Source organism: Gobio gobio, assembly GCF_949357685.1.
Source record: "Gobio gobio genome assembly, chromosome: 7".
In the NCBI taxonomy this organism is placed as follows: Eukaryota; Metazoa; Chordata; class Actinopteri; order Cypriniformes; family Gobionidae; genus Gobio; species Gobio gobio.
Window position 1 is genome coordinate 26,695,388 of NC_137103.1, and position 24,431 is coordinate 26,719,818.

The following is a 24,431-nucleotide window of genomic DNA, read 5'->3' on the forward strand; positions in this document are numbered from 1 at the left end:
GGATGGGTTTCCAACGCAAGAGTGCACACTATAGGCCGAGATGCATCTTGTGAGAATATCATCCCGCCACTGGACCAAGGTAGTTACAGATGTGTGTTTGCATTTATGATGTTCTTTGAATTCTCTAATCTGTTGGATCTTACACAATGACACACAACTATGACTTGAGACAAAAGCAGGACTGTAATGTTGTATTGTTCATGTTCCCTTATGAGTAAAAATAATAGAATGATGCTCATTTTGTATGGATCTATTAATTTATTCAAAAATACATTTAAAAAATGCTATTAATACATACAGTAATGACATGAATATGCCTGTTTTATGATGAGAATGTAATAAAATTCAGGGTGAAATTTTATGAGAGGACAAGATTAGTTAGGTTAAAAAAGTCATGTGGTATGAACTCCCCCAAAACTTTTAACAATTCACGATGTTTGTGAGAAAAACAAACTTAAAAAAGAATGATTAATATGTACACACATACAGTATGTATTTAAGGTTACATCACATGACATTTTAAGGGTCATTACATTTAGACTTTTGTCAAAAATGGTACACCACCAATTTAAAAACCATATGAAACCAACATGAAAACAAATGTTTGACTTTTTTTTTTTTTTAAACTAGAAAAAATTGTTGCCCTCCATGTAGTTAAAAATCCTTTTGCTTCAGGTGCGTAGAGCCAAATGAATAATTACAAACAAGCAAAAAAAAAAATATATATATATATATATATATATATATATATATATATATATCTGACCGCACACTGAATTCAGTCCAGACTAAAAAAAGCAACACTTTTTTTGTTTTGTTTTTTAACTGCATTGTACATAAAATTGCATGCTAATTAAAAGCATGTGAATTCTTAGTCGGGACTAAATTTATTATGCGGACAGCCAATTTTCTTGCTTGTTTTTAATTTTTTTTAATGTTTTTCCTGTTCTTTATCGTTATATAATTTGCCCCAAAATGCATTTCTGGTATTGTGCTGTAAAATAGTTTACTAGATGTAACATGATCTGTTTTTTATGAATTGTTTCAAAATATATCATGTCTTGGTGTAAATCATACATTTTCAAATAAATGTAAAATTCCCAACGCATCATAAAATGAAAAGGAAAGGTGAATAAATGTTGCACAGTGAATTATGGTGGGTCCATTCCATAGTCTCCTGGGACCCACAAATAGACTTTTGTCCACAGTAGAGGACTTTATATTTTAGTGAATTTCTCTGACATGTATGATGTCACAGTTTGTCCTGTAAAGAGCACATCCGGGGCTTTGCAGAGATACCAAATGTTTGGAGGTTTCATCAGGAAAGCAACTTCTTCTTAGTCTTTAAAACGGCTGACATTAATGTTTAGCACTCTTATGGAAATATGATAACATTTTCATTTTAATTTAAATCTGATTATTTTACAAATTGTTATAAATCAACATCTCAGGAAAATGTTATGGGGTTTCTAATCAAAATATGACTTTCTGTTACAAAACAGGGCATTGATTTCATAAATGTCCACTGTAGTGACGCCAGGACTTAAATCATGTTTATCAGGCATTTTGGAGCATAGCAAGTGAATAGGGAAAGAAATGATATATCAATATTCCTATGAAATATTAGATAATATAATTAAAATGTTGCCAATTATTACTCCCTTTATTACACTTCTTTTTCCATTACATGTTGCACCAAAAACACATTAATATGCAAATAAGATGCAGTGTATAGATACATTGTATTGAATGGAAAAATCCAAGTATGGCCATTTTACCCACATATTGCATAAAGTAAAATGGTATATCAATGCATTTCGTTATATATCTTTCATAACAGTATCATCTTTAAACAAAGTTTGGTTAAAAAATCCTGTTTTTGCCTATACATGCAATTTCATGTCATTTTATTTTTTAAACAACTGAGTCCTTGTGTCCACTACAGAGGATATATCATTAAATATGAATAAAATATAATTTTTCAAAAATGTTTTTTTTCTCCATTTGTTTCTTATGCTATAAACAATGTAATGACATGAAAAATACTAAATTCAAAAATCTAAATTTTTCTGGGTCCCAGGAGGATATAGCTCTTTCATAAATGATGTTTCACACAAAGCCACCTAGAGGACACAAGAAAGAAAAAAGCAAGTCAGACAGGAAGCATAGTAAACTGGTCAACACTTTACAATAAGGTTTTGTTTGTTAATATTAGTTAATTCATTAGTTAACATGAACTAACAATGAAAAATACTTTTTACTTAAACACTACTAATACATTATTAAAATCAAAAGTTGAATGACACAAACATGAACTGACGGTAACTAACATTAACAAAGAGAATACATACTGTAACAAATGCATAGCTCATTGTTAGTTAATGTTAGTGTTACACTTTACTAAAAGTAAAATGACTGTAATATCTACCACAGTTATACAAGGTGTTTATTTTGTGAATATCCAGAAGACTTGGTCCGTCTCGCTGGCCAATGGGAATGTAAGGGTCTGGTTTAGGGATGATGGTGGGTCCCCCGTCCTCTGAGAAGGCATACCTGTGTGTGCATCAGTACTCATTTAACGGTATTATTATTATATATATATTTTTGATTGATTGATTGTTTCATTTATAAGAGGCAAAATTCTTAGGTTAAATGGAATGTTTAAACAACTATGGACTATATTTTTAATGCATGTCAGATTATCCACTAATAGTTTAGCAAAAGCATGCATACTGTACAGTAGATTTCCAATACTCACCTCCCATAGTGCATGACAGAACTGTAGTCATATGCTGTATTGAGGTTGTTTGTCTCATACTTCCTAAAGTTGTGCCTTTGAGCTATATGAAAGGAACTGTATACATCATTGTCATACTGAACACATTGGCATCAATAATTACAGTGCTGGTTTCAATAACTTACTCTCTATGATGTTTTCCCACAGGATGGAAACATAGTGCTCACGATCAGAGCGGGACTGCTCGTGTACAAATCCCAGAGCGTGCATTAGCTCATGGGACGCCACTCCTGACCACATACAGCCCGGAGACTGCAAAGACAGGGTCTGACTGCCTCCTATCATTCCCAGATATGACCAGCAGCTATGAGGATGACAGTGGATGACAATAAGTATAGTAAATAAATAAATGCAGTTAAAAAATGTGGGGTTTAAAGGGATAGTTCCCCCAAAAATGAAAATTCTGTCATCATTTACTCACCCTCAAGTTGTTCCAAACCTGTATGAGTTTCTTAGTTTTGCTGAACACAAAAGAAGATATTTAGAAGAATGTTTGTAACCAAGAAGAGAGAGCAACCATTGACTACCATAGAATTTTTTTTCCCTACAATGGTAGTCAATAGTTGCTCTCTCTGCTTCGTTGCAAACATTCTTCAAAATATCTTCTTTTGTGTTCAGCAGCACAAAGAAATGTATACAGGTTTGGAACTACTTGAGGGTGAGTAAATGATGACAGAATTTTCATTTTTGGGTGAACAATCCCTGTAAGAAAAAAATCTCTTATGCTCAAAATGTAATGTATTCCTGTGATGGCACAGCTGAATTTGTGCTGATTTGGTGCTCAAGAAACATTTCTTGGGCTATTATTTCAAATGTATTATTATTGTTGAAAACAGTTGTTCATTTAAAACATTTTTTTTCACGATACTTTGATGAATAGAACGTTTTTTTACAAAAACAGCATTTATTTGAGATAGAAATGTCTTGTAACTTTTGTCACTTTTGATCAATTTATTGCATCCTTGCTGAATAAAATATCCATTTCTATCAAAACAAAAATGTACTAACCACAAACTTTTGAGCACACACACACACACACACACACACACACACACACACACACACACACACACACACACACACACACACACACACACACACACACACACACACACACACACACAATAAATAATTTCAAAACAATTATCACCATAAAACATGAAACACTAAGCAATAATACAGATCCAAAGACTTTCAAAATTAGGATCAGACTGTGTAAGAGGAAATTTTAAAGATCAAATATGACTGCAATGGACTCACCCATATCTAGACTGGATATTAAGGAAGTTTGCTTGATGTGTGCGAGGCACAAACTTCACACATGTTGCAGAGGAAATGTCCAACATTCCTGTTTCTATGGTGATTCTGTCCATATCATCTGTTGAGACACAACTCTTACAATTTAATATTTCATACCAAAGACCTTGATTTAACTTTAACTAATAGTTTATCAAGAGTTTAATATAGAAATCTTACTCACCATATAATGGGGACATGATGTAAGGTACATACACAAAACCATCAACAGATTTGGGCCAGCGGCAAGAATCTCCTACACATGTGATGGCACTGCGGGATCCTGGACTCAGTATGTCACCCTCCCGTAATGGAAAACCTCTAGACACTGGTGGAGGAAGATAACCACATGTTTCATGCTCAAGGAGTAATTCCCTGTAAATCTATGTTTGGATCTGTCATGCACATACGTTGGTTTGCTCTGAGGATCCGGTCCATGGCATTCATCTCCTCTGGGTCCACGTATTGCTCTGTTGAGTTTAGAAATGGTACGTCAATTCATTGTATAACATCCTAGACTGCTCTCCATGAAGTACCAGTTTACCTGAATATTCTCTCTTTGACCTCACCCTCGTCTGATGGACCAATGAGGAGTTCTAAGACAAAATAAATAACATTTATTCACAGGTATATGAATAATATCAACATATCTGCAGTAGTATTCTTACCTGCACAGGTAAAGACCAGGACTCTAACACCAATCCCACAAAAATACCCACACAGAGCATCTTGGTGGTCACTTTTGAGTGCGTCCTGGTGTGCTGGATGTTTTGCGTGTAAACTAAACTAAAGTTAAGGCCCTTGGAGCAAGAATATATACACTCAGGGTAACACCCATCTTTACTCCAGGTTGCAAATGGAGGGTTAGCGTGACGTAGCGTATCATTATTTGATATTCATGCGTTTCCCTAATGAAAGGTTTGGAAAGCATTCATGTTGCTGACACTTCAGCATTTTTAAGAATGATCACTACAATAGCGATTTGAAGTCCTGCTGATTCCTGTGTTATTCAATCTGACCAAGCACAACATGTGCATGTAGTGTTCAAACTCATCCTTATCTACTGTATAAACTTAATAATCATTCGTGCAGTGTTTATATTCTACCAAAATGTGGTGCAGATAAACAAACCCTCACACTTTTCTTAAGCTTATCATTTTTGCATTACTGCAAATAACAGTTTGCTTTAAATTCAGCTTGTGTAATTCATAGTGTCGATGCCTTCATACATATTTATTAGCTCTGAGGTCATTTGACTCTGAACATTTACTTGACTTGATTTGACTCTCCTTTGGTGATTTTTCCCCCCAGCTATAATAATGACTATTTTGCAACGCAATGAAATATCAGAGACAATATAATTATGGACGAGGTTTATTAATGTAATGTGTCAAAAACAGAATAAGAAAGAATATAGAAATAATAACAGCATTTTACAGATTAAAGAACGTTCCTAATAATGACTTCACAATCAGCCATTTTACTTTAAACATATAATGCTACAATGTTAAAATAAAAGAAGTAAAAGCATTAATAATGTCAGACTTTAGCCGGGTGATGGATCATCCGTTGTTGTAAATGGATTTCATTACACATTACAGTTATACAGTTTATTGATCTTCATTATATCCAAGTCGCTGGGCCCAAATCTCTGTCCGATCTTCACATTCCAGTTCCTTTTTGGTACAATAGTAGGTTCACCGTCCTCAGAGAAGGCATACCTTAAAATGACCAAGAATATAATTACATAATTGCAGTTTCTTCTATCTCCGAGTTATCATTTCAAATGTATGTCGACATACTTTCCAAAGTGCATGATAGAGCCGTAGTCGTAGGGGGTGTCCAAGTTGTTTGTTTTAAACTTTTCAAAATTCCTCAGCCTGTCTATATTTAAGAGCAGATGAATGTGAGCGATACAATTGACTTTTAAGTATATATGGAATATACAAATGCTACTTTACCTTTCCATATATTGGACCACATGATGGTGACATACTTGTCCCGGTCGGCTCGGGATTGCTCATGCACAAACCCCAGGGCGTGCATTAGCTCATGGACGGTGACCCCTGACCCGGTGCAATCGGGTGTCTGTAGAGAAATGGTTTGTCTACCACCACGTGCCCCCAGATATGACCAGCACCTACCGTATTGATCATAAAAAAAATGATGAGAATCACTCAATACAATCATGCAGTATCTCAGGACATAGACGTGATGTTTATACCCTGTTTTGGACTGAATGTCCAGGTAGTCCCTCTGGTGAGTTCTGGGCACGAAGCGCACGCAGGTGTCCTGTTCAATGAGTTCCATGCCTTTCTTAATGTTCTTCACCTCTGCTTCGCCTGTGCAGAGGAACAATCGAAACAAGATAACAAGATTTACTTAGTTAGTGACTCTTGTGGCACTGTATACGAAAATAAAAAGCCTACTTACTGTACACATGAGAGAGTGAGTATGCAATGTACGCATTTCCATCCACAGATTTGGTCCACAGGCAGCTCCTGGCAAAACAGTTCTTCTGACTCCTACCCGATACGGCTATGTCTCCTTCTCTGAGGTTGGTGCCATCCACGGAAACGATGCCTATAGCAGAAGAATAAAGATACTTTATTGGCATCTATGGTTCCATGAAGAACCTTTAACATCCATGTAACTTTTACATTGCACAAAATGTTCTGTATAGTTGAAAAGAAGTTATGTTAGATTATTACACTGTTCTTCACACTAAGACATTTTTTATTTATTTTAAGAACCGTTCACTGTTCTTTGGGAACCAAAACCTTTATATAGAGATATTACTGTAAAACAGAAGCTAGAACATTCACATCTTCACAGACAAACTGCAAAAGCTTTACCTTGATAGTCATTTACATCTATGATCTTGTCCATTGCAGTTGGATTGTTTTCTTCAAAATCATCTGGGAAAGAGATAAAATGTAATGTAAATTCTGTAAAAATTTGTATTGATTTTCAATGATTAATATAATTCAATTTACCAGAGTAGCTTCTCCTTTGTCTTCTTGCTCCAAAATTCGAGTGAGAGGAAATCTGCAGAACAAATGTATCAAAATATGTGGTTTTTATTAATAAAAACAACGCATACACTGACTCATGCAGTTACCTGAGCATGCAGGGATAAACATGGTCCTGCTAAAAAGAAGAAGAGGATGATAAGCAGTGTGTACTCCATGAGTGCACTGAGATTTGCTGTCTAGGTTCATGCTGCCTGCCATTTAAGTACTCTTCGCCAGCTTCCTGTTACATAATGTGCACTCTCAGTGGCCAACCAAACGTTTGTTTTTCTTCTTTACGCTGTTTTTAATTGTCACATGCTCTTACACATACTTAATTACTATTTTCATTGTATTGGTGTTTTTTATTTATTTTACCACTACAAAAATTGTACCGCCCGAACAGGGACTTGAACCCTGGACCCTCAGATTAAAAGTCTGATGCTCTACCGACTGAGCTATCCGGGCTTCGAAAAGTAGTATTTCAGACGGACATGACAAAAGTTCAGAGCAAGTTTTGAACGCAGTAAATTTAAATATATTTCATTGTTAACGTTCCAATCATTAGTATCAGTCTCGTACAAATATCCTGCAATATATAATCCTAAATAAACTTTAGCTTTGCGGAGTCATTTGTGTGTATATCGTATTTCACAGCCGATTTGAACGTGGTTGATCATCCAATCAAATTTTACTCGGGAATTATCAGTTTAATTGCAGTTTGTGCGATGCAGAGGGATATGTGAGGTACAAATCCCAATTTGGTACGCTAACGTTACGTGTGCCTGTGAGAGAAACGCTGTAATGGAGACCCCACAAAATTATTTAAACATCACCTTTCAAGACGATACGGAAATGCAGGTGAGCCTCATGGCCACGCGTGTTTACTTTATCCAGTAACGTTAGTTAGTACGAACGCTACACGCGTTTTTAGTGACTCAAGTTTTGTTTTTCGCTGTCAGGATTTGTTAAAACAACTCAAGGATGCCAAAACAGACCTACAGCTTACTAAAGACGAGGTGGAGCAAGTAAACAAAGAGGTTAACAAATGGTAATTAATACTATACCATCATTATCTATCTGAAATAAAGACTCAGCATGTATGAGTTACTTGTGACGTAAACATACTAGTAGGAAAATCATAGGATTCCACCATCATTTGACCTCAAATGAATAGTTCACCCAAAGATGAAAATCATTCCATAATTTACTCACCCTCAAGGCATCGTATAACATCCTTCTTTCAGACGAATACAATCAGAGATATATTAAAAATGTCCTGGCTAATACAAGCATTGGAGAATTATGGCAGTCCAAATTTTTTTGAAGCTCAAAAAAAGCGCATCCATCCATTATAAAAGTAATCCATACAGCTCCAGGATTCGTCTGAAAGAAGAATATCATATACACCTAGGATGGCTTGAGGGTGAGTAAATCGTGGGGTAAATTTAATTTTTGGGTGAACCAAAAATAAACATACTAGTGGGGTAAATTTTAATTTTTGGAACATATTGAGTGAGTAAATTATGACAGAATTTTTTTTTTTGTCTGAACTATCCCTTTAAGAACAAACCAAATCAAAGTTTAATACCGTACAGAATAACTTGGCCTATTAAAAAAAAAAATAATATAATCATTTATGAAGTCATTATTTAGCTACATGTATCAGGGTTTTAGGTACCCTTCCTATCTCAGACATGAATCAGCTCCTATTATTACTTTAGCAAAGAGGAGATGGACCGAAGGATGATGATGATGGTCCAGATGGATGAAGGCCTCTGCAATTCACTGGTGGAAATGGACACTCTCATGCAGGAGAAGAAAAGTCTCGCCAGTCAGTTAGAAGAATTCACTTTGTCTTGGTATGACCATCCAGTAACACTATTGTTCATTGTTCTATTGATCCTTCCAAAATAATGTTTTGTTATTGCTTGGATTCGTTTTTTTTTTAATATATAATAAAAATGTTGTTCTCTTGTCCATTGAGGAGTCTGATTCTTCAAAGCCATTTTGTTACAGTAGCGTGGAGTCAAAGCAAGCTGTTCTGAGAAGTTTGCGGAAGGAGGAAAGCATCCTACTGGAGCAGGAGCGTAATCTGAAGCTCAGAAGTGAGCAGCTGAGGAAAGCACTGGCGGAAGCTTATTCAAACATACAAGAAGGTACAGCTTGTCATAATCTCTAGTGTTCTGGAGTCTGCAGGTACTGAACTGGCAGAATTGATATTCCACTGATCTCAATTTCCAGTTTCACAGGGTGAAAGTCTTGGTAAACCAGGCTCATCCAGCCAGAGTAAGTCTACTGAAAAGCAAGTGAAAAAAAGAGGAGCACGGAAGTGAACACAACATCAAAAGTTGCAACACATCATTTATTTTTGATATTTAGTAAAATTAAGTTTCAATAAAGATGTAAAACTATAATGACTTTTTTCCATCAAGTAGGCTATTTTGTTATTTCTAAGAATGCATTATAACTGTTCTTTGAAGGTCATTGCTGAAAAGAAATGTAATGATTCAAGATTCAAAAGATTGTCCTCTGGTAATGATGCATTCAAACAGATGTGCTGAAGTTTTCAAACTTTAGCTTGGAGACACCTCTAGGGGGGCATTTCAAAGAAAAAATAAAATAATGTTAGCATGAAACGGAAGTCGTGATTTCTTTTTTTCCTACCTATTGTGATGTATATATATCTGAGTAAAACTGCTTGTCAAACAAGAAAAACTGTAGGGTGAGACTTGATTTTGTCCATCCGAAATCAGACGTCATCAGAGTAGTGATTACACTGCAAGAGGGAGGGGAAGTTATTTTGAATAAAGATTATGAGGGAACAAAAAATTTTTTATGTGCTTGGATAAATCATTTATAATAAAATAAATACTGCAATATTACATAAAAAATTGAAATGGTCAATTTTGATTTCAGGGTGACCTTAAAGGCATTATATTAAATTCATGCTCATGTTGTTCCAAACTGGTATGACCTTCTTCTGTGGAACTTTTATTCAGGGCTCGACATAAACGTTTGTCCTATTGTCCGGGACAAGTGGATTTTTTGAAGGGGCAAGTGAAAAACAATTTATCCTGGTTAAAACGTCAAATCAAAACATAACTAGGGAATCACCAAAGTGCAATAATGATTCTGCATTCAGTTAGTGTAAGTGGAGATCGATAGTGTATAATAATATAAAACGACCGATAGTGTATAATAATATAAAACGAACTGACATGGTTGTGCTGTTGAGGCTCGCGCAGCCTCTTGAGGAGAAAATCGAAAACAAATGAGCGCCGCTCATACAAAGAAACTCAGTTAACATACACAGTTAAAACTGTGTAGTTTTTATATTTATAACATATGATACAGTTAAGCAACATCACACAAACAAGAGTGCTGTTTTCCTGAATACCATCACGACTGAAAATGACGCTGATTTCATACGCCAGCTTCATAAACAATTAATCTAAGTCACTTACATTTTAGATGCACTATGGACTGTTTTTGTTCTATTTCAGCAGCGAAAATAGTTCCAAACAAAGATCACAACAGAAACGTAACGCATCTCACAGCAACATCGTGTTACTGAATGATTCAGTGTTTTGAGTGAATCGGTTGAATCAAAGATTCAATGACCTATTCGTAAACGACCGCCAAATTCTTGAATGAATCAGCCGTTTGAACGAATCGACTCAATGACTCGCTCATTAAGATGGTCACCTGCTGCCACCTACTGGTGGTTTAGTTTCACCTTTCCAACATTTCTTATTCGTATATTCAAAAATATTACAAATAATCTCATAACATTATTTAATGCAGTTGTATTTTTTCAGTGTAAATAATTGAATTTGATTGATAACAGCCTATAGTGTCTTATTCTAATTGAATTTATAGATCAAATTTAAAAATATAAAATGAAAGCTGAAGCATAGCCTATATTTAATAAGATTATGGAAAAATGCCCTTTATAAAAAGGTAACAATATCACAAATATGCAGATTTAAATATGTCAAAGCTGATTGAACACTGGTGAGAATATTGCTTCAGAAAAATCCGGACAAGCTATTTTTTTCCTCGGACAAGTGAATGACAGATTTACTTGTCCAAAGCACAAGCAAAGGCTTAACGTCAAGCCCTTATTTATGTAAAACTTCAGGACGGTATTTTTTTGTGTGAAGAAAAGAACCATATGCAAATACATAGGCTACACACACACAAAATAACATATAGGTTCTTCAGCAGATCTTTGGGGTGGTTGAGGTGCTATATAGCATCATTATTGTATAAAGATCTGTTAAGCCCCTGTATAGTTCTTTAAAGGATCTCTCCCTTAGTCTCTTAGTTTAGTTGGGGAAAGGATTAAAACAACATTAAAAGTGTAAAACAACATACAGTGTAAGATAACATGCTTCTCAACCTTTTTGCCCCCAAGGCCCTCCATAAGGAAATATTCCAGGGCCCCCACACAACACTTTTTGACCTGAGGAAAGCATAAAAGTGATTCAAAAAAGCTTTTGTCATGGTTGTAAATTCCCATTCATAGCAAACATATGAGAGTGTGGCATATCTAAAATCTAAGGAGGAGAATGCAACAAGACACTTTGGATACTGAGAGCTGTCGGTTGCATGAGAGAAAGATAATATATGGTGATTGACTGTAGTCTTTGAATGAATGTACCTCTAATGGTTCTGCACCATTTGGTTCTGTACGGCCCCTTTAAAGATAGGTGCTATTTAGCACTTAAAGTGGTTCCCCTATGATTACAAGCCAATGAACCACTTTTAGTGGTATTTAGCACCATTTTTATTCAGAGTGTATGAAAAATTAACTGAGCACGATATACTAACAATACAATACAAATAAAATATTTTATTGATAATATTTAATAATTTCTTTTGGCTTTTGTAATTTGTAGAATGACAATATAAAAGCCAATGAATGTTGCCTTATCACATACTATTGTTCTCAGTTATTTATTTAGTTTTTTTAACATTTTATATAGCTACTGTAAGATTTTAAGAAAACGGATACAATCACATGGATATCAGCATGGGTCCTTGGCATCAAGCATCTTGAAATCATTTGAACCATTGAGTTGTGGACGTTCGCACTAGTTTTTTGACACTTATCGGCCACCGTAGAAAAACACGTGCGTAATGTAAAATGATTTATGCCAGCTTATTCGGACTGAAAATATAAAGTCACACCGTAGGGACCGATGTTTTTGTCAAAAAGGTAAATACATACATTTCCTTTGATCTCATTTATAGTTAATTTAGCTGAATTGTAGAGACAGCAGCGCAGTGTTATATTTCGCCGAATCAGGCTTTACTGGTAGATAAGCAGCTGTCAAACTGAGAGAAAACATGGACATTGCTTTGGTTTCATCAGTAGTCACAGTTCTTTGGATGTTTAGTGTAACAGAATGACTAAAGGCCACTCACAATTTTTGTTCTGTCGTTTGCAAAACTCTTGCTGTCATGACACATCCTTTTGCTGGTGTATTTAGGTGATAGTGGTTTATTCTGTCGACTGAACCATGGTGTTACGGATCAACTGGGGATCATGTTATCTGGGGACGGGCGCGTGCACGCGGCTAGTTTTACCTGGATTTCCAGCAGATGTTAGACGGCGACAGATTCATCACAGCGAATTTTCCAGTGAACAGATCTAAAACGCTTTATACGTTATTGGTAAATGTTTGCGTCATTAAGGCTCTGTTTTGTCCTCTGTCGCTGATCTGCTGTATGGTTTTTTGTTAAGAGTTTTTGTTCAGTTTAAGTTAATGTGGAATCATTTCGAGACACAGACCACGCCCACATTTGTTACGTCCGTTTCGATAAAATTCGGATCCAATGACTTGCATTCAATAAATGTCATTGTGTCTTTGCAGTGCGTGTGTGTGTGCAATTTTTTTTATTAAGCATAGTTTGTGGCCTTATTTAAATTGAGCAGCAATATTGCTTTAGTTAAAGGACATGCCAAGCATTAGGCCATTTTTTAAGAGTTAAAGCATAAAGGACACTCCATAAATGTTCCTAACGAGTGGTGAAATGTGATAAGCCATCGCTATGCAAATATAATTTTAGAATTAGTTACATACAAGTAGGATCCAGTGAATTACCCACAACATTTATTTGGGGGAAGGTAAAAAAAAAAAAAAAAATCATAGGTTAGTAACAAGTAAACAATTTGATAACAAGAAGAAAAAAAAAAGAGAGACAGGACAAATGCACTACGTGCATGCAGGGCAGCTGTATTTGCCAGCTGTGGAAGGTCTGCCCACACAGTCCCAATGGTACCACCTTCCACATTCAGTACATTCAATCTAAAGGAGGAAGAACAAACAATAGAATAAGTTACATGTTGATGAAGTGTGTGTTTTGCAATACGTATAAAATGTTCTTACCCATTGGTCAGTTTGGCCTTTTTGTGTATGTTTCGCCCCACATGAACGACAGAGCTGTGAAAGGTCATCTATAATATGTAGAGGGTGTTATATCATGGCCAGACAAAAACAAATAAAAAAGGTACTCAAGGCTATCAAAATGCAAGGATTCCTTCTCACCAGTTTCTCTTAAAAGCCTTTTTGCAATTTCCATGCAGATTAAAACAACGCCTTCCTCATTTGAAGAAAATGTTATTTCTTCCTCCATAAGAAGAAGCTCTGCAAGCTGATGCAAGCAGTTATGCCATACATTAATTGTTTAATTGTTTTCAATAGTCACTGTAAAATGCATATAAATACATATACATTACTTTACAAACAAGTGGACCACAGGATGAGGAATCCTGTTGGGTAGGATGCACAACTGAGTGGCATCCCCACCTTGAAATGTTCAGTCCTTTCATCCTAAGGAAAGATCTATGAAATAGAAGTTTGTGTGAGTGCATTGATCATTAAGCCACAATAATACATTATAATAACAGATACATCACCATTTTAAGAAGCTTTGCATACAGTACTTGCCTTGTAACTTCCTTGCATTTGGAAATTGCGGAATCGTTGGCACCAAAAGGGTCAATATAAATTGATTTTGACAATTTTGGGAAAATTGCCTAAAAAAAAAAAAACTCTTAAGTCTCATTACCATGTATTCATGCATCTACTTTGTCAGTTTAGAATGTTACTTACTATAAATGTCCAGTGGTTGTCGTTGACACAAACAGCCCCGAAAAGAACATCATAACTGGATGGATCAAGCTACAAACAATACAATAGCATTTTAAAGTGCTGTCACAATACAAAAATACTTTTGAGTTTGTGTTTAAATGCAAAAACCTTTTTCAAGCCCTTTGGGCTTCCTTTCCAGATGTCGTTCATTTGGTAGGAATCGATTAAATATGCCCTTTTTAATCCTGACATATTTAATCGGTTTTGAAGATTTAAAAGATAGGCATTTATAACCTGTTTACAAAAAGAATCAAAGTAAGGGATATTGGATTGCTAAAACAAGAAAGCAAAACACAAAAAAGGTAAACGTACAAAAATCCAAATGCATCTTTAACCCTACCTCACTTTCGAACCATTTGCCTGGTGCCAGACCCATTAGGTTCTTGGTGTACAATTTGTAGGGGCCCATTTTGCTCCACAGCACTTCTTGTTTCTTTCCCTCCCATATATCATGTATCACTAAAAGAAGCACAGTGGTTACAGAGTAAAATCCTGTGCTATGGCACAGTGAAATATAGCCAAACCACTTAATATACCTTGTTCTTCTGAATATGTTGACTCAGGGAAGGTGTCTGCAGGGCAAACGTGAGGAGTTGGTGCTGGGTTCATTTGTGCCATTGTATTGGGAATTGCATGGCTGCAAGTGGGCTGAGGTGAGGAAAGAACCATCAGACACGGACTGGTGGGGCTTATTGGAGCTGACAGGCCCTTTGTTAAACTAAGAGCAGGAGGACTAGCAGGAGATGAGAGGATTGCAGGACAAGGAGGACTGGCAGGAGGAGCAGGAGGACTGAGAGGGGTTGATGGGATCCATTTTTTTGGAATGTGAGGCTCAGGCTCCACATATTTTATTAAATGATCCACGTTGAATGTCCTTTTTTTTTTTCCTTTCGTTGAAACCACGTCAACCTTTTTTTCTTCAATGTTACAGATAATAAATGGACCAAGCATGTCAGGGTCCATTTTTCCACCCTTTCTGTTCTCCTGTCTCACATTCCTCACCAACACTTTATCCCCAGCTTTGAAGTTGTCCTCCTGCCCTCTTTCCAGCTTTCGCTTCCGCACTCTCTCTTGACTAGTTGCCATGTTCTTTTTCACGGCTTCCATGGTCTCTCTCCTGTTGCTCAACCCCTCAGAGAGCTGCTCACTTGCAACCATGGCTTCCACCTTTCCATGACAGATCTAGTAAGTAGTAAGAAATTCACACTAAGTATTCACATCTTGCAAGATCAAGTGTCATTAGAAAAACAAAGTACCAAATTCACTAACCTCATAATCCTTTGGTACCTGACATGGATACCGTGCCTCTCTCCCAAACATTAAATAATATGGAGAAAACTTTGTGGTGAGTTGTTTTTTAGTTCTCAGTGCAAACATTGTTGCATTTAGATGCAGGTGCCACGTTGAAGGATTTTCCCCAATCATTTTTGTCAGGCTTCTGGGCATAAACAATTAAAATAAATCATGAAAATCATAAAGAAAATCATGCAATGTAAAAAAAAAATACTGAATGTGCTTTATGTAAATTACCTTTGAATTGTGCCATTCATTTTTTCAACAAGGCCGTTTGTCTGCGGATGATAAGGAGAGCACAGACTCCTGGTGATGCCTAGTGTCTCACACAGGCTAAAATTGACCTATGGGGAGATGCATTTTCAGATATTTCTTATGGTCATATCCTTTTATTTTGACTTAATTTGTGTTGAACCAACCTTGTTGACAAACTCTCTTCCCTGATCTGTTAAAAGGCGCTTCGGTGCTCCAAATTTGTAAAAAAAATCTAGGATGCACCCCATGACCTCTTCAGCTCTTTTTGTTTTTAGAGGATAGGCCTCAGACCACTTTGTAAAATAGTCCACCATTACACATATATATTGGTGGCCGTTTTCAGTTGGAGTTAACTTTCCAATTAGATCCATTCCAATTAACTCCAGTGGTTCTGTGACCTGAAATGAGAATCAATGTTTTAAACATTCAGGACTAAAGTCTATTACATATTAAAAGTTTCTAATTTTTGTAATTTTATACATACAACTATAGGATTGTATGCTGCCTTCTCCTTTATTGTTTTTTTCCTTGTCTGACACTGAGGACACTGAGCTATCTGAAAAAAGAGAGGTGGGCCATGACGCTTTTAATTGAGTTAGTGTAGTAAAAACAAACATGTTTTTTTTTTTTTAAATCAATTAACTTACCCACTTGCGGATGTCCTGTTCCATGCCAGGCCAGTAAAATCTAAGAATTATGGCATTGTGTGTTTTTTCCACTCCACAATGTCCACCAAGTGGGCCTGCATGAAATTCTATAAAGACGTTGTGTGCCTCCTCAGGTGAAAGGACAACCTTAGCCAAATGCTGACTCTTGTCTTTTTTTCTCCTGCAGATGTAATGCAGCTCTCCATCTAATGTAATCATGTTATATTAGTAAAATACAGGTCACAATTGTATTACTTTTTTAAAGTGACACCAACTTAACACACCATTACCTTTCATTGTGAAATTTTCACATCTTCTCTTTATGTAATAGCGCTCCTTTCTTGAGCAGCTATCAGGATATTTGTTATCCTGCAAAAAGTTTTTTATTTCTTTTACTTTTTTTGGATCCATTTACAGTCACAGTATATGGCCTAACACCAAATACACCAGTTACAACAATGACACTTAATTTATAGACCTTTTCATCTGTTCCTAATTGTTAGCAGACATGAGCAACTGAAAGCACATGATGTGTTGAATTAGGAGATAATATGCTAATGAGATTGGTGCCAGCCTAATGAAAAGAACTGGCATAATTCCAATTTATATAACATAAAAAGAGGCGCACAATTAAGGGCCCATTAAATTTGTTTCATAAACTAACAGACCATTGTGTCATATTTATTTGTTAAAGAGGTCAGCAAAAAGTAAACAAATCATTTTTCTGTTCTAATTGTTGTTTTAAAGAGGGGCATGTTATACGTGAGGGGACAAAATATTAGAGGTTAGTGATGTATGTAAATATTAGCCATCTAGAATATCACACATATTTGTAATAATTTATCATCACTATATCATATGTTCTGCTTATTTCTGTAATGAAATTTGTGGTTGCCACTCAAAAGTTTTCCATAGGACTTTAATACAAAAGACAGTGGAAGCTGTAAAAAGAACCCAGTAAGGAACAGCATTGTTTATTTTTATTTGTTAAACATGTATTAAACACTTTATTTATATACCTGGAAATAGAAATCATGCCATAAATGTGACATATAATTCATATGTGTTCATCATAAAGAGTTTGGCTTTGAATCCTGCACAGCTCATCATGTTTCTGCTACCAGTAAGACAAGCGGTGTGTCGAGAGATCAGTGTGTAGAACGTAAAATGAGAAGCGAGAGTCGTGAACTCAGAGAATTTACTGAATACAAAGTGTTCTCTACAATGCAAGACATTAAATTCACTACATTCAAGTTCATGATTCTAACTGAGCATAATGTACAATAAGAAAATATTAAGGAAATATAAAATTCACTTCATTTAAATGATCCTGATTCTAAGAATATGATACAGAGTTGTTCTAAATAGTTATCTTTTGCCATTTTCATAATTTAGTACAAATAAAACATAATTTGAAACAATGTGATCTTTCAGCCAATACAAAATGCTGAATTTAGATCAGTCAAAAAAACAGGATCAAAGTTCTTCAGGAACATTCCTGGAGTTCAATGACAGTCACACACCTTGTATAATTCCATACAAACCATGCAATCACAATATTCACTCTTCAAGGTTTTATTTTATCATGACTTCTTAGCTTCATTCAACTGGAACAAAAACAAGAGGATAGAGGAAAACAATTTTTTAGCAGTCATACAGAGCAGAGTCAAAGTTATTTATTTATTTTCTTCTTCTTATTATTTTTTTTTTATATATAAATCTGTTGAAAATGTAACAAGTTCATGAGATACTTACATTCATAACCCAATAAGCATAGATTCTTTATGTTTGGGAAAAGGATACAAAGGTGTCAGTTGCACAAACAAGAGATCTACAATAATAAAATCAGTAGAGTAAAATAAGCTGACATGTTTTATATAAATATAATAGTTCCATCATAAAATTATATATGCAAACCAAATACAACCTGTTAAAAAATGTAAAGACTTTGCAATTCATGTTTCCTGAAGTTGTTCTTCTGAAGCTGAAGTTGACAAGTCTGTTGATCCATTAACCGAATGCCCCATGTTAACATGGACGTGGTTTGAGATGTCTGCACAACATAAGTGGGCGTTTCTAAATTTGTGGGTGTTTCTAAACTATGCAATGAAAACGATCACCTTAACCCGACCCTCCCCTAAACTCTCCCCACCTGTGACGTAGTCAAATCAGATACCGCAGTGAAAAACGCCCTCTGTTTATGGCCTCGCCCACTGATCTAGTAACTCCTTTTACTGCCTTGGGTTTCTGAGCTTGACACTAAAGTATGTTAAGTTTCTTTGAAATTGTGTCAAATACGCAGGAATAGACACTGCAAAACTAAGTGCTTTATTATGCATTCCAGTGTATGTGCAACTGGTGAAACCGTTTTCAACGTTGATCCGTGAAATATGGCATTGGACGAATCTGTCGCCGTCTAACATCTGCTGGAAATCCAGGTAAAACTAGCCGCGTGCACGCGCCCGTCCCCAGATAACATGATCCCCAGTTGATCCGTAACAGTGTTACGGATCAACTGGGGATCATGTTATCTGGGGACGGGCGCGTGCACGCGGCTAGTTTTACCTGGATTTCCAGCAGATGTTAGACGGCGACAGATTCATCACAGCGAATTTTCCAGTGAACAGATCTAAAACGCTTTATACGTTATTGGTAAATGTTTGCGTCATTAAGGCTCTGTTTTGTCCTCTGTCGCTGATCTGCTGTATGGTTTTTTGTTAAGAGTTTTTGTTCAGTTTAAGTTAATGTGGAATCATTTCGAGACACAGACCACGCCCACATTTGTTACGTCCGTTTCGATAAAATTCGGATCCAATGACTTGCATTCAATAAATGTCATTGTGTCTTTGCAGTGCGTGTGTGTGTGCAATTTTTTTTATTAAGCATAGTTTGTGGCCTTATTTAAATTGAGCAGCAATATTGCTTTAGTTAAAGGACATGCCAAGCATTAGGCCATTTTTTAAGAGTTAAAGCATAAAGGACACTCCATAAATGTTCCTAACGAGTGGTGAAATGTGATAAGCCATCGCTATGCAAATATAATTTTAGAATTAGTTACATACAAGTAGGATCCAGTGAATTACCCACAACATTTATTTGGGGGAAGGTAAAAAAAAAAAAAAAAATCATAGGTTAGTAACAAGTAAACAATTTGATAACAAGAAGAAAAAAAAAAGAGAGACAGGACAAATGCACTACGTGCATGCAGGGCAGCTGTATTTGCCAGCTGTGGAAGGTCTGCCCACACAGTCCCAATGGTACCACCTTCCACATTCAGTACATTCAATCTAAAGGAGGAAGAACAAACAATAGAATAAGTTACATGTTGATGAAGTGTGTGTTTTGCAATACGTATAAAATGTTCTTACCCATTGGTCAGTTTGGCCTTTTTGTGTATGTTTCGCCCCACATGAACGACAGAGCTGTGAAAGGTCATCTATAATATGTAGAGGGTGTTATATCATGGCCAGACAAAAACAAATAAAAAAGGTACTCAAGGCTATCAAAATGCAAGGATTCCTTCTCACCAGTTTCTCTTAAAAGCCTTTTTGCAATTTCCATGCAGATTAAAACAACGCCTTCCTCATTTGAAGAAAATGTTATTTCTTCCTCCATAAGAAGAAGCTCTGCAAGCTGATGCAAGCAGTTATGCCATACATTAATTGTTTAATTGTTTTCAATAGTCACTGTAAAATGCATATAAATACATATACATTACTTTACAAACAAGTGGACCACAGGATGAGGAATCCTGTTGGGTAGGATGCACAACTGAGTGGCATCCCCACCTTGAAATGTTCAGTCCTTTCATCCTAAGGAAAGATCTATGAAATAGAAGTTTGTGTGAGTGCATTGATCATTAAGCCACAATAATACATTATAATAACAGATACATCACCATTTTAAGAAGCTTTGCATACAGTACTTGCCTTGTAACTTCCTTGCATTTGGAAATTGCGGAATCGTTGGCACCAAAAGGGTCAATATAAATTGATTTTGACAATTTTGGGAAAATTGCCTAAAAAAAAAAAAACTCTTAAGTCTCATTACCATGTATTCATGCATCTACTTTGTCAGTTTAGAATGTTACTTACTATAAATGTCCAGTGGTTGTCGTTGACACAAACAGCCCCGAAAAGAACATCATAACTGGATGGATCAAGCTACAAACAATACAATAGCATTTTAAAGTGCTGTCACAATACAAAAATACTTTTGAGTTTGTGTTTAAATGCAAAAACCTTTTTCAAGCCCTTTGGGCTTCCTTTCCAGATGTCGTTCATTTGGTAGGAATCGATTAAATATGCCCTTTTTAATCCTGACATATTTAATCGGTTTTGAAGATTTAAAAGATAGGCATTTATAACCTGTTTACAAAAAGAATCAAAGTAAGGGATATTGGATTGCTAAAACAAGAAAGCAAAACACAAAAAAGGTAAACGTACAAAAATCCAAATGCATCTTTAACCCTACCTCACTTTCGAACCATTTGCCTGGTGCCAGACCCATTAGGTTCTTGGTGTACAATTTGTAGGGGCCCATTTTGCTCCACAGCACTTCTTGTTTCTTTCCCTCCCATATATCATGTATCACTAAAAGAAGCACAGTGGTTACAGAGTAAAATCCTGTGCTATGGCACAGTGAAATATAGCCAAACCACTTAATATACCTTGTTCTTCTGAATATGTTGACTCAGGGAAGGTGTCTGCAGGGCAAACGTGAGGAGTTGGTGCTGGGTTCATTTGTGCCATTGTATTGGGAATTGCATGGCTGCAAGTGGGCTGAGGTGAGGAAAGAACCATCAGACACGGACTGGTGGGGCTTATTGGAGCTGACAGGCCCTTTGTTAAACTAAGAGCAGGAGGACTAGCAGGAGATGAGAGGATTGCAGGACAAGGAGGACTGGCAGGAGGAGCAGGAGGACTGAGAGGGGTTGATGGGATCCATTTTTTTGGAATGTGAGGCTCAGGCTCCACATATTTTATTAAATGATCCACGTTGAATGTCCTTTTTTTTTTTCCTTTCGTTGAAACCACGTCAACCTTTTTTTCTTCAATGTTACAGATAATAAATGGACCAAGCATGTCAGGGTCCATTTTTCCACCCTTTCTGTTCTCCTGTCTCACATTCCTCACCAACACTTTATCCCCAGCTTTGAAGTTGTCCTCCTGCCCTCTTTCCAGCTTTCGCTTCCGCACTCTCTCTTGACTAGTTGCCATGTTCTTTTTCACGGCTTCCATGGTCTCTCTCCTGTTGCTCAACCCCTCAGAGAGCTGCTCACTTGCAACCATGGCTTCCACCTTTCCATGACAGATCTAGTAAGTAGTAAGAAATTCACACTAAGTATTCACATCTTGCAAGATCAAGTGTCATTAGAAAAACAAAGTACCAAATTCACTAACCTCATAATCCTTTGGTACCTGACATGGATACCGTGCCTCTCTCCCAAACATTAAATAATATGGAGAAAACTTTGTGGTGAGTTGTTTTTTAGTTCTCAGTGCAAACATTGTTGCATTTAGATGCAGGTGCCACGTTGAAGGATTTTCCCCAATCATTTTTGTCAGGCTTCTGGGCATAAACAATTAAAATAAATCATGAAAATCATAAAGAAAATCATGCAATGTAAAAAAAAAATACTGAATGTGCTTTATGTAAATTACCTTTGAATTGTGCCATTCATTTTTTCAACAAGGCCGTTTGTCTGCGGATGATAAGGAGAGCACAGACTCCTGGTGATGCCTAGTGTCTCACACAGGCTAAAATTGACCTATGGGGAGATGCATTTTCAGATATTTCTTATGGTCATATCCTTTTATTTTGACTTAATTTGTGTTGAACCAACCTTGTTGACAAACTCTCTTCCCTGATCTGTTAAAAGGCGCTTCGGTGCTCCAAATTTGTAAAAAAAATCTAGGATGCACCCCATGACCTCTTCAGCTCTTTTTGTTTTTAGAGGATAGGCCTCAGACCACTTTGTAAAATAGTCCACCATTACACATATATATTGGTGGCCGTTTTCAGTTGGAGTTAACTTTCCAATTAGATCCATTCCAATTAACTCCAGTGGTTCTGTGACCTGAAATGAGAATCAATGTTTTAAACATTCAGGACTAAAGTCTATTACATATTAAAAGTTTCTAATTTTTGTAATTTTATACATACAACTATAGGATTGTATGCTGCCTTCTCCTTTATTGTTTTTTTCCTTGTCTGACACTGAGGACACTGAGCTATCTGAAAAAAGAGAGGTGGGCCATGACGCTTTTAATTGAGTTAGTGTAGTAAAAACAAACATGTTTTTTTTTTTTTAAATCAATTAACTTACCCACTTGCGGATGTCCTGTTCCATGCCAGGCCAGTAAAATCTAAGAATTATGGCATTGTGTGTTTTTTCCACTCCACAATGTCCACCAAGTGGGCCTGCATGAAATTCTATAAAGACGTTGTGTGCCTCCTCAGGTGAAAGGACAACCTTAGCCAAATGCTGACTCTTGTCTTTTTTTCTCCTGCAGATGTAATGCAGCTCTCCATCTAATGTAATCATGTTATATTAGTAAAATACAGGTCACAATTGTATTACTTTTTTAAAGTGACACCAACTTAACACACCATTACCTTTCATTGTGAAATTTTCACATCTTCTCTTTATGTAATAGCGCTCCTTTCTTGAGCAGCTATCAGGATATTTGTTATCCTGCAAAAAGTTTTTTATTTCTTTTACTTTTTTTGGATCCATTTACAGTCACAGTATATGGCCTAACACCAAATACACCAGTTACAACAATGACACTTAATTTATAGACCTTTTCATCTGTTCCTAATTGTTAGCAGACATGAGCAACTGAAAGCACATGATGTGTTGAATTAGGAGATAATATGCTAATGAGATTGGTGCCAGCCTAATGAAAAGAACTGGCATAATTCCAATTTATATAACATAAAAAGAGGCGCACAATTAAGGGCCCATTAAATTTGTTTCATAAACTAACAGACCATTGTGTCATATTTATTTGTTAAAGAGGTCAGCAAAAAGTAAACAAATCATTTTTCTGTTCTAATTGTTGTTTTAAAGAGGGGCATGTTATACGTGAGGGGACAAAATATTAGAGGTTAGTGATGTATGTAAATATTAGCCATCTAGAATATCACACATATTTGTAATAATTTATCATCACTATATCATATGTTCTGCTTATTTCTGTAATGAAATTTGTGGTTGCCACTCAAAAGTTTTCCATAGGACTTTAATACAAAAGACAGTGGAAGCTGTAAAAAGAACCCAGTAAGGAACAGCATTGTTTATTTTTATTTGTTAAACATGTATTAAACACTTTATTTATATACCTGGAAATAGAAATCATGCCATAAATGTGACATATAATTCATATGTGTTCATCATAAAGAGTTTGGCTTTGAATCCTGCACAGCTCATCATGTTTCTGCTACCAGTAAGACAAGCGGTGTGTCGAGAGATCAGTGTGTAGAACGTAAAATGAGAAGCGAGAGTCGTGAACTCAGAGAATTTACTGAATACAAAGTGTTCTCTACAATGCAAGACATTAAATTCACTACATTCAAGTTCATGATTCTAACTGAGCATAATGTACAATAAGAAAATATTAAGGAAATATAAAATTCACTTCATTTAAATGATCCTGATTCTAAGAATATGATACAGAGTTGTTCTAAATAGTTATCTTTTGCCATTTTCATAATTTAGTACAAATAAAACATAATTTGAAACAATGTGATCTTTCAGCCAATACAAAATGCTGAATTTAGATCAGTCAAAAAAACAGGATCAAAGTTCTTCAGGAACATTCCTGGAGTTCAATGACAGTCACACACCTTGTATAATTCCATACAAACCATGCAATCACAATATTCACTCTTCAAGGTTTTATTTTATCATGACTTCTTAGCTTCATTCAACTGGAACAAAAACAAGAGGATAGAGGAAAACAAT

The 24,431-nt window shown here is 36.0% G+C and overlaps 2 protein-coding genes across 2 annotated transcripts; both read right to left on the reverse strand.

Moving 5' to 3' along the window:
- Window positions 1–2,109: 2,109 nt before the first annotated feature.
- On the reverse strand, window positions 2,110–4,821 carry hce2l1 (high choriolytic enzyme 2-like 1; the record flags this gene model as incomplete). The annotated part of the gene is made up of 9 exons (XM_079820669.1): window positions 2,110–2,123; window positions 2,417–2,553; window positions 2,759–2,840; window positions 2,923–3,101; window positions 4,058–4,175; window positions 4,278–4,421; window positions 4,504–4,563; window positions 4,638–4,689; window positions 4,762–4,821. 9 exons carry the CDS (start codon window positions 4,819–4,821, stop codon window positions 2,110–2,112), a joined length of 846 nt encoding a protein of 281 aa, XP_079676795.1.
- Window positions 4,822–5,452: 631 nt separating this feature from the next.
- Window positions 5,453–8,499, reverse strand: hce2l2 (high choriolytic enzyme 2-like 2). The gene is made up of 8 exons (XM_079820893.1): window positions 8,320–8,499; window positions 7,090–7,141; window positions 6,949–7,011; window positions 6,527–6,676; window positions 6,318–6,435; window positions 6,055–6,233; window positions 5,896–5,977; window positions 5,453–5,814 (listed from the first exon to the last, which is right to left on the reverse strand). The coding sequence occupies exons 1-8, from the start codon at window positions 8,338–8,340 to the stop codon at window positions 5,682–5,684; spliced, it is 798 nt and encodes a 265-aa protein (XP_079677019.1). The 5' UTR covers window positions 8,341–8,499; the 3' UTR covers window positions 5,453–5,681.
- Between the last annotated feature and the right edge of the window lie 15,932 nt (window positions 8,500–24,431).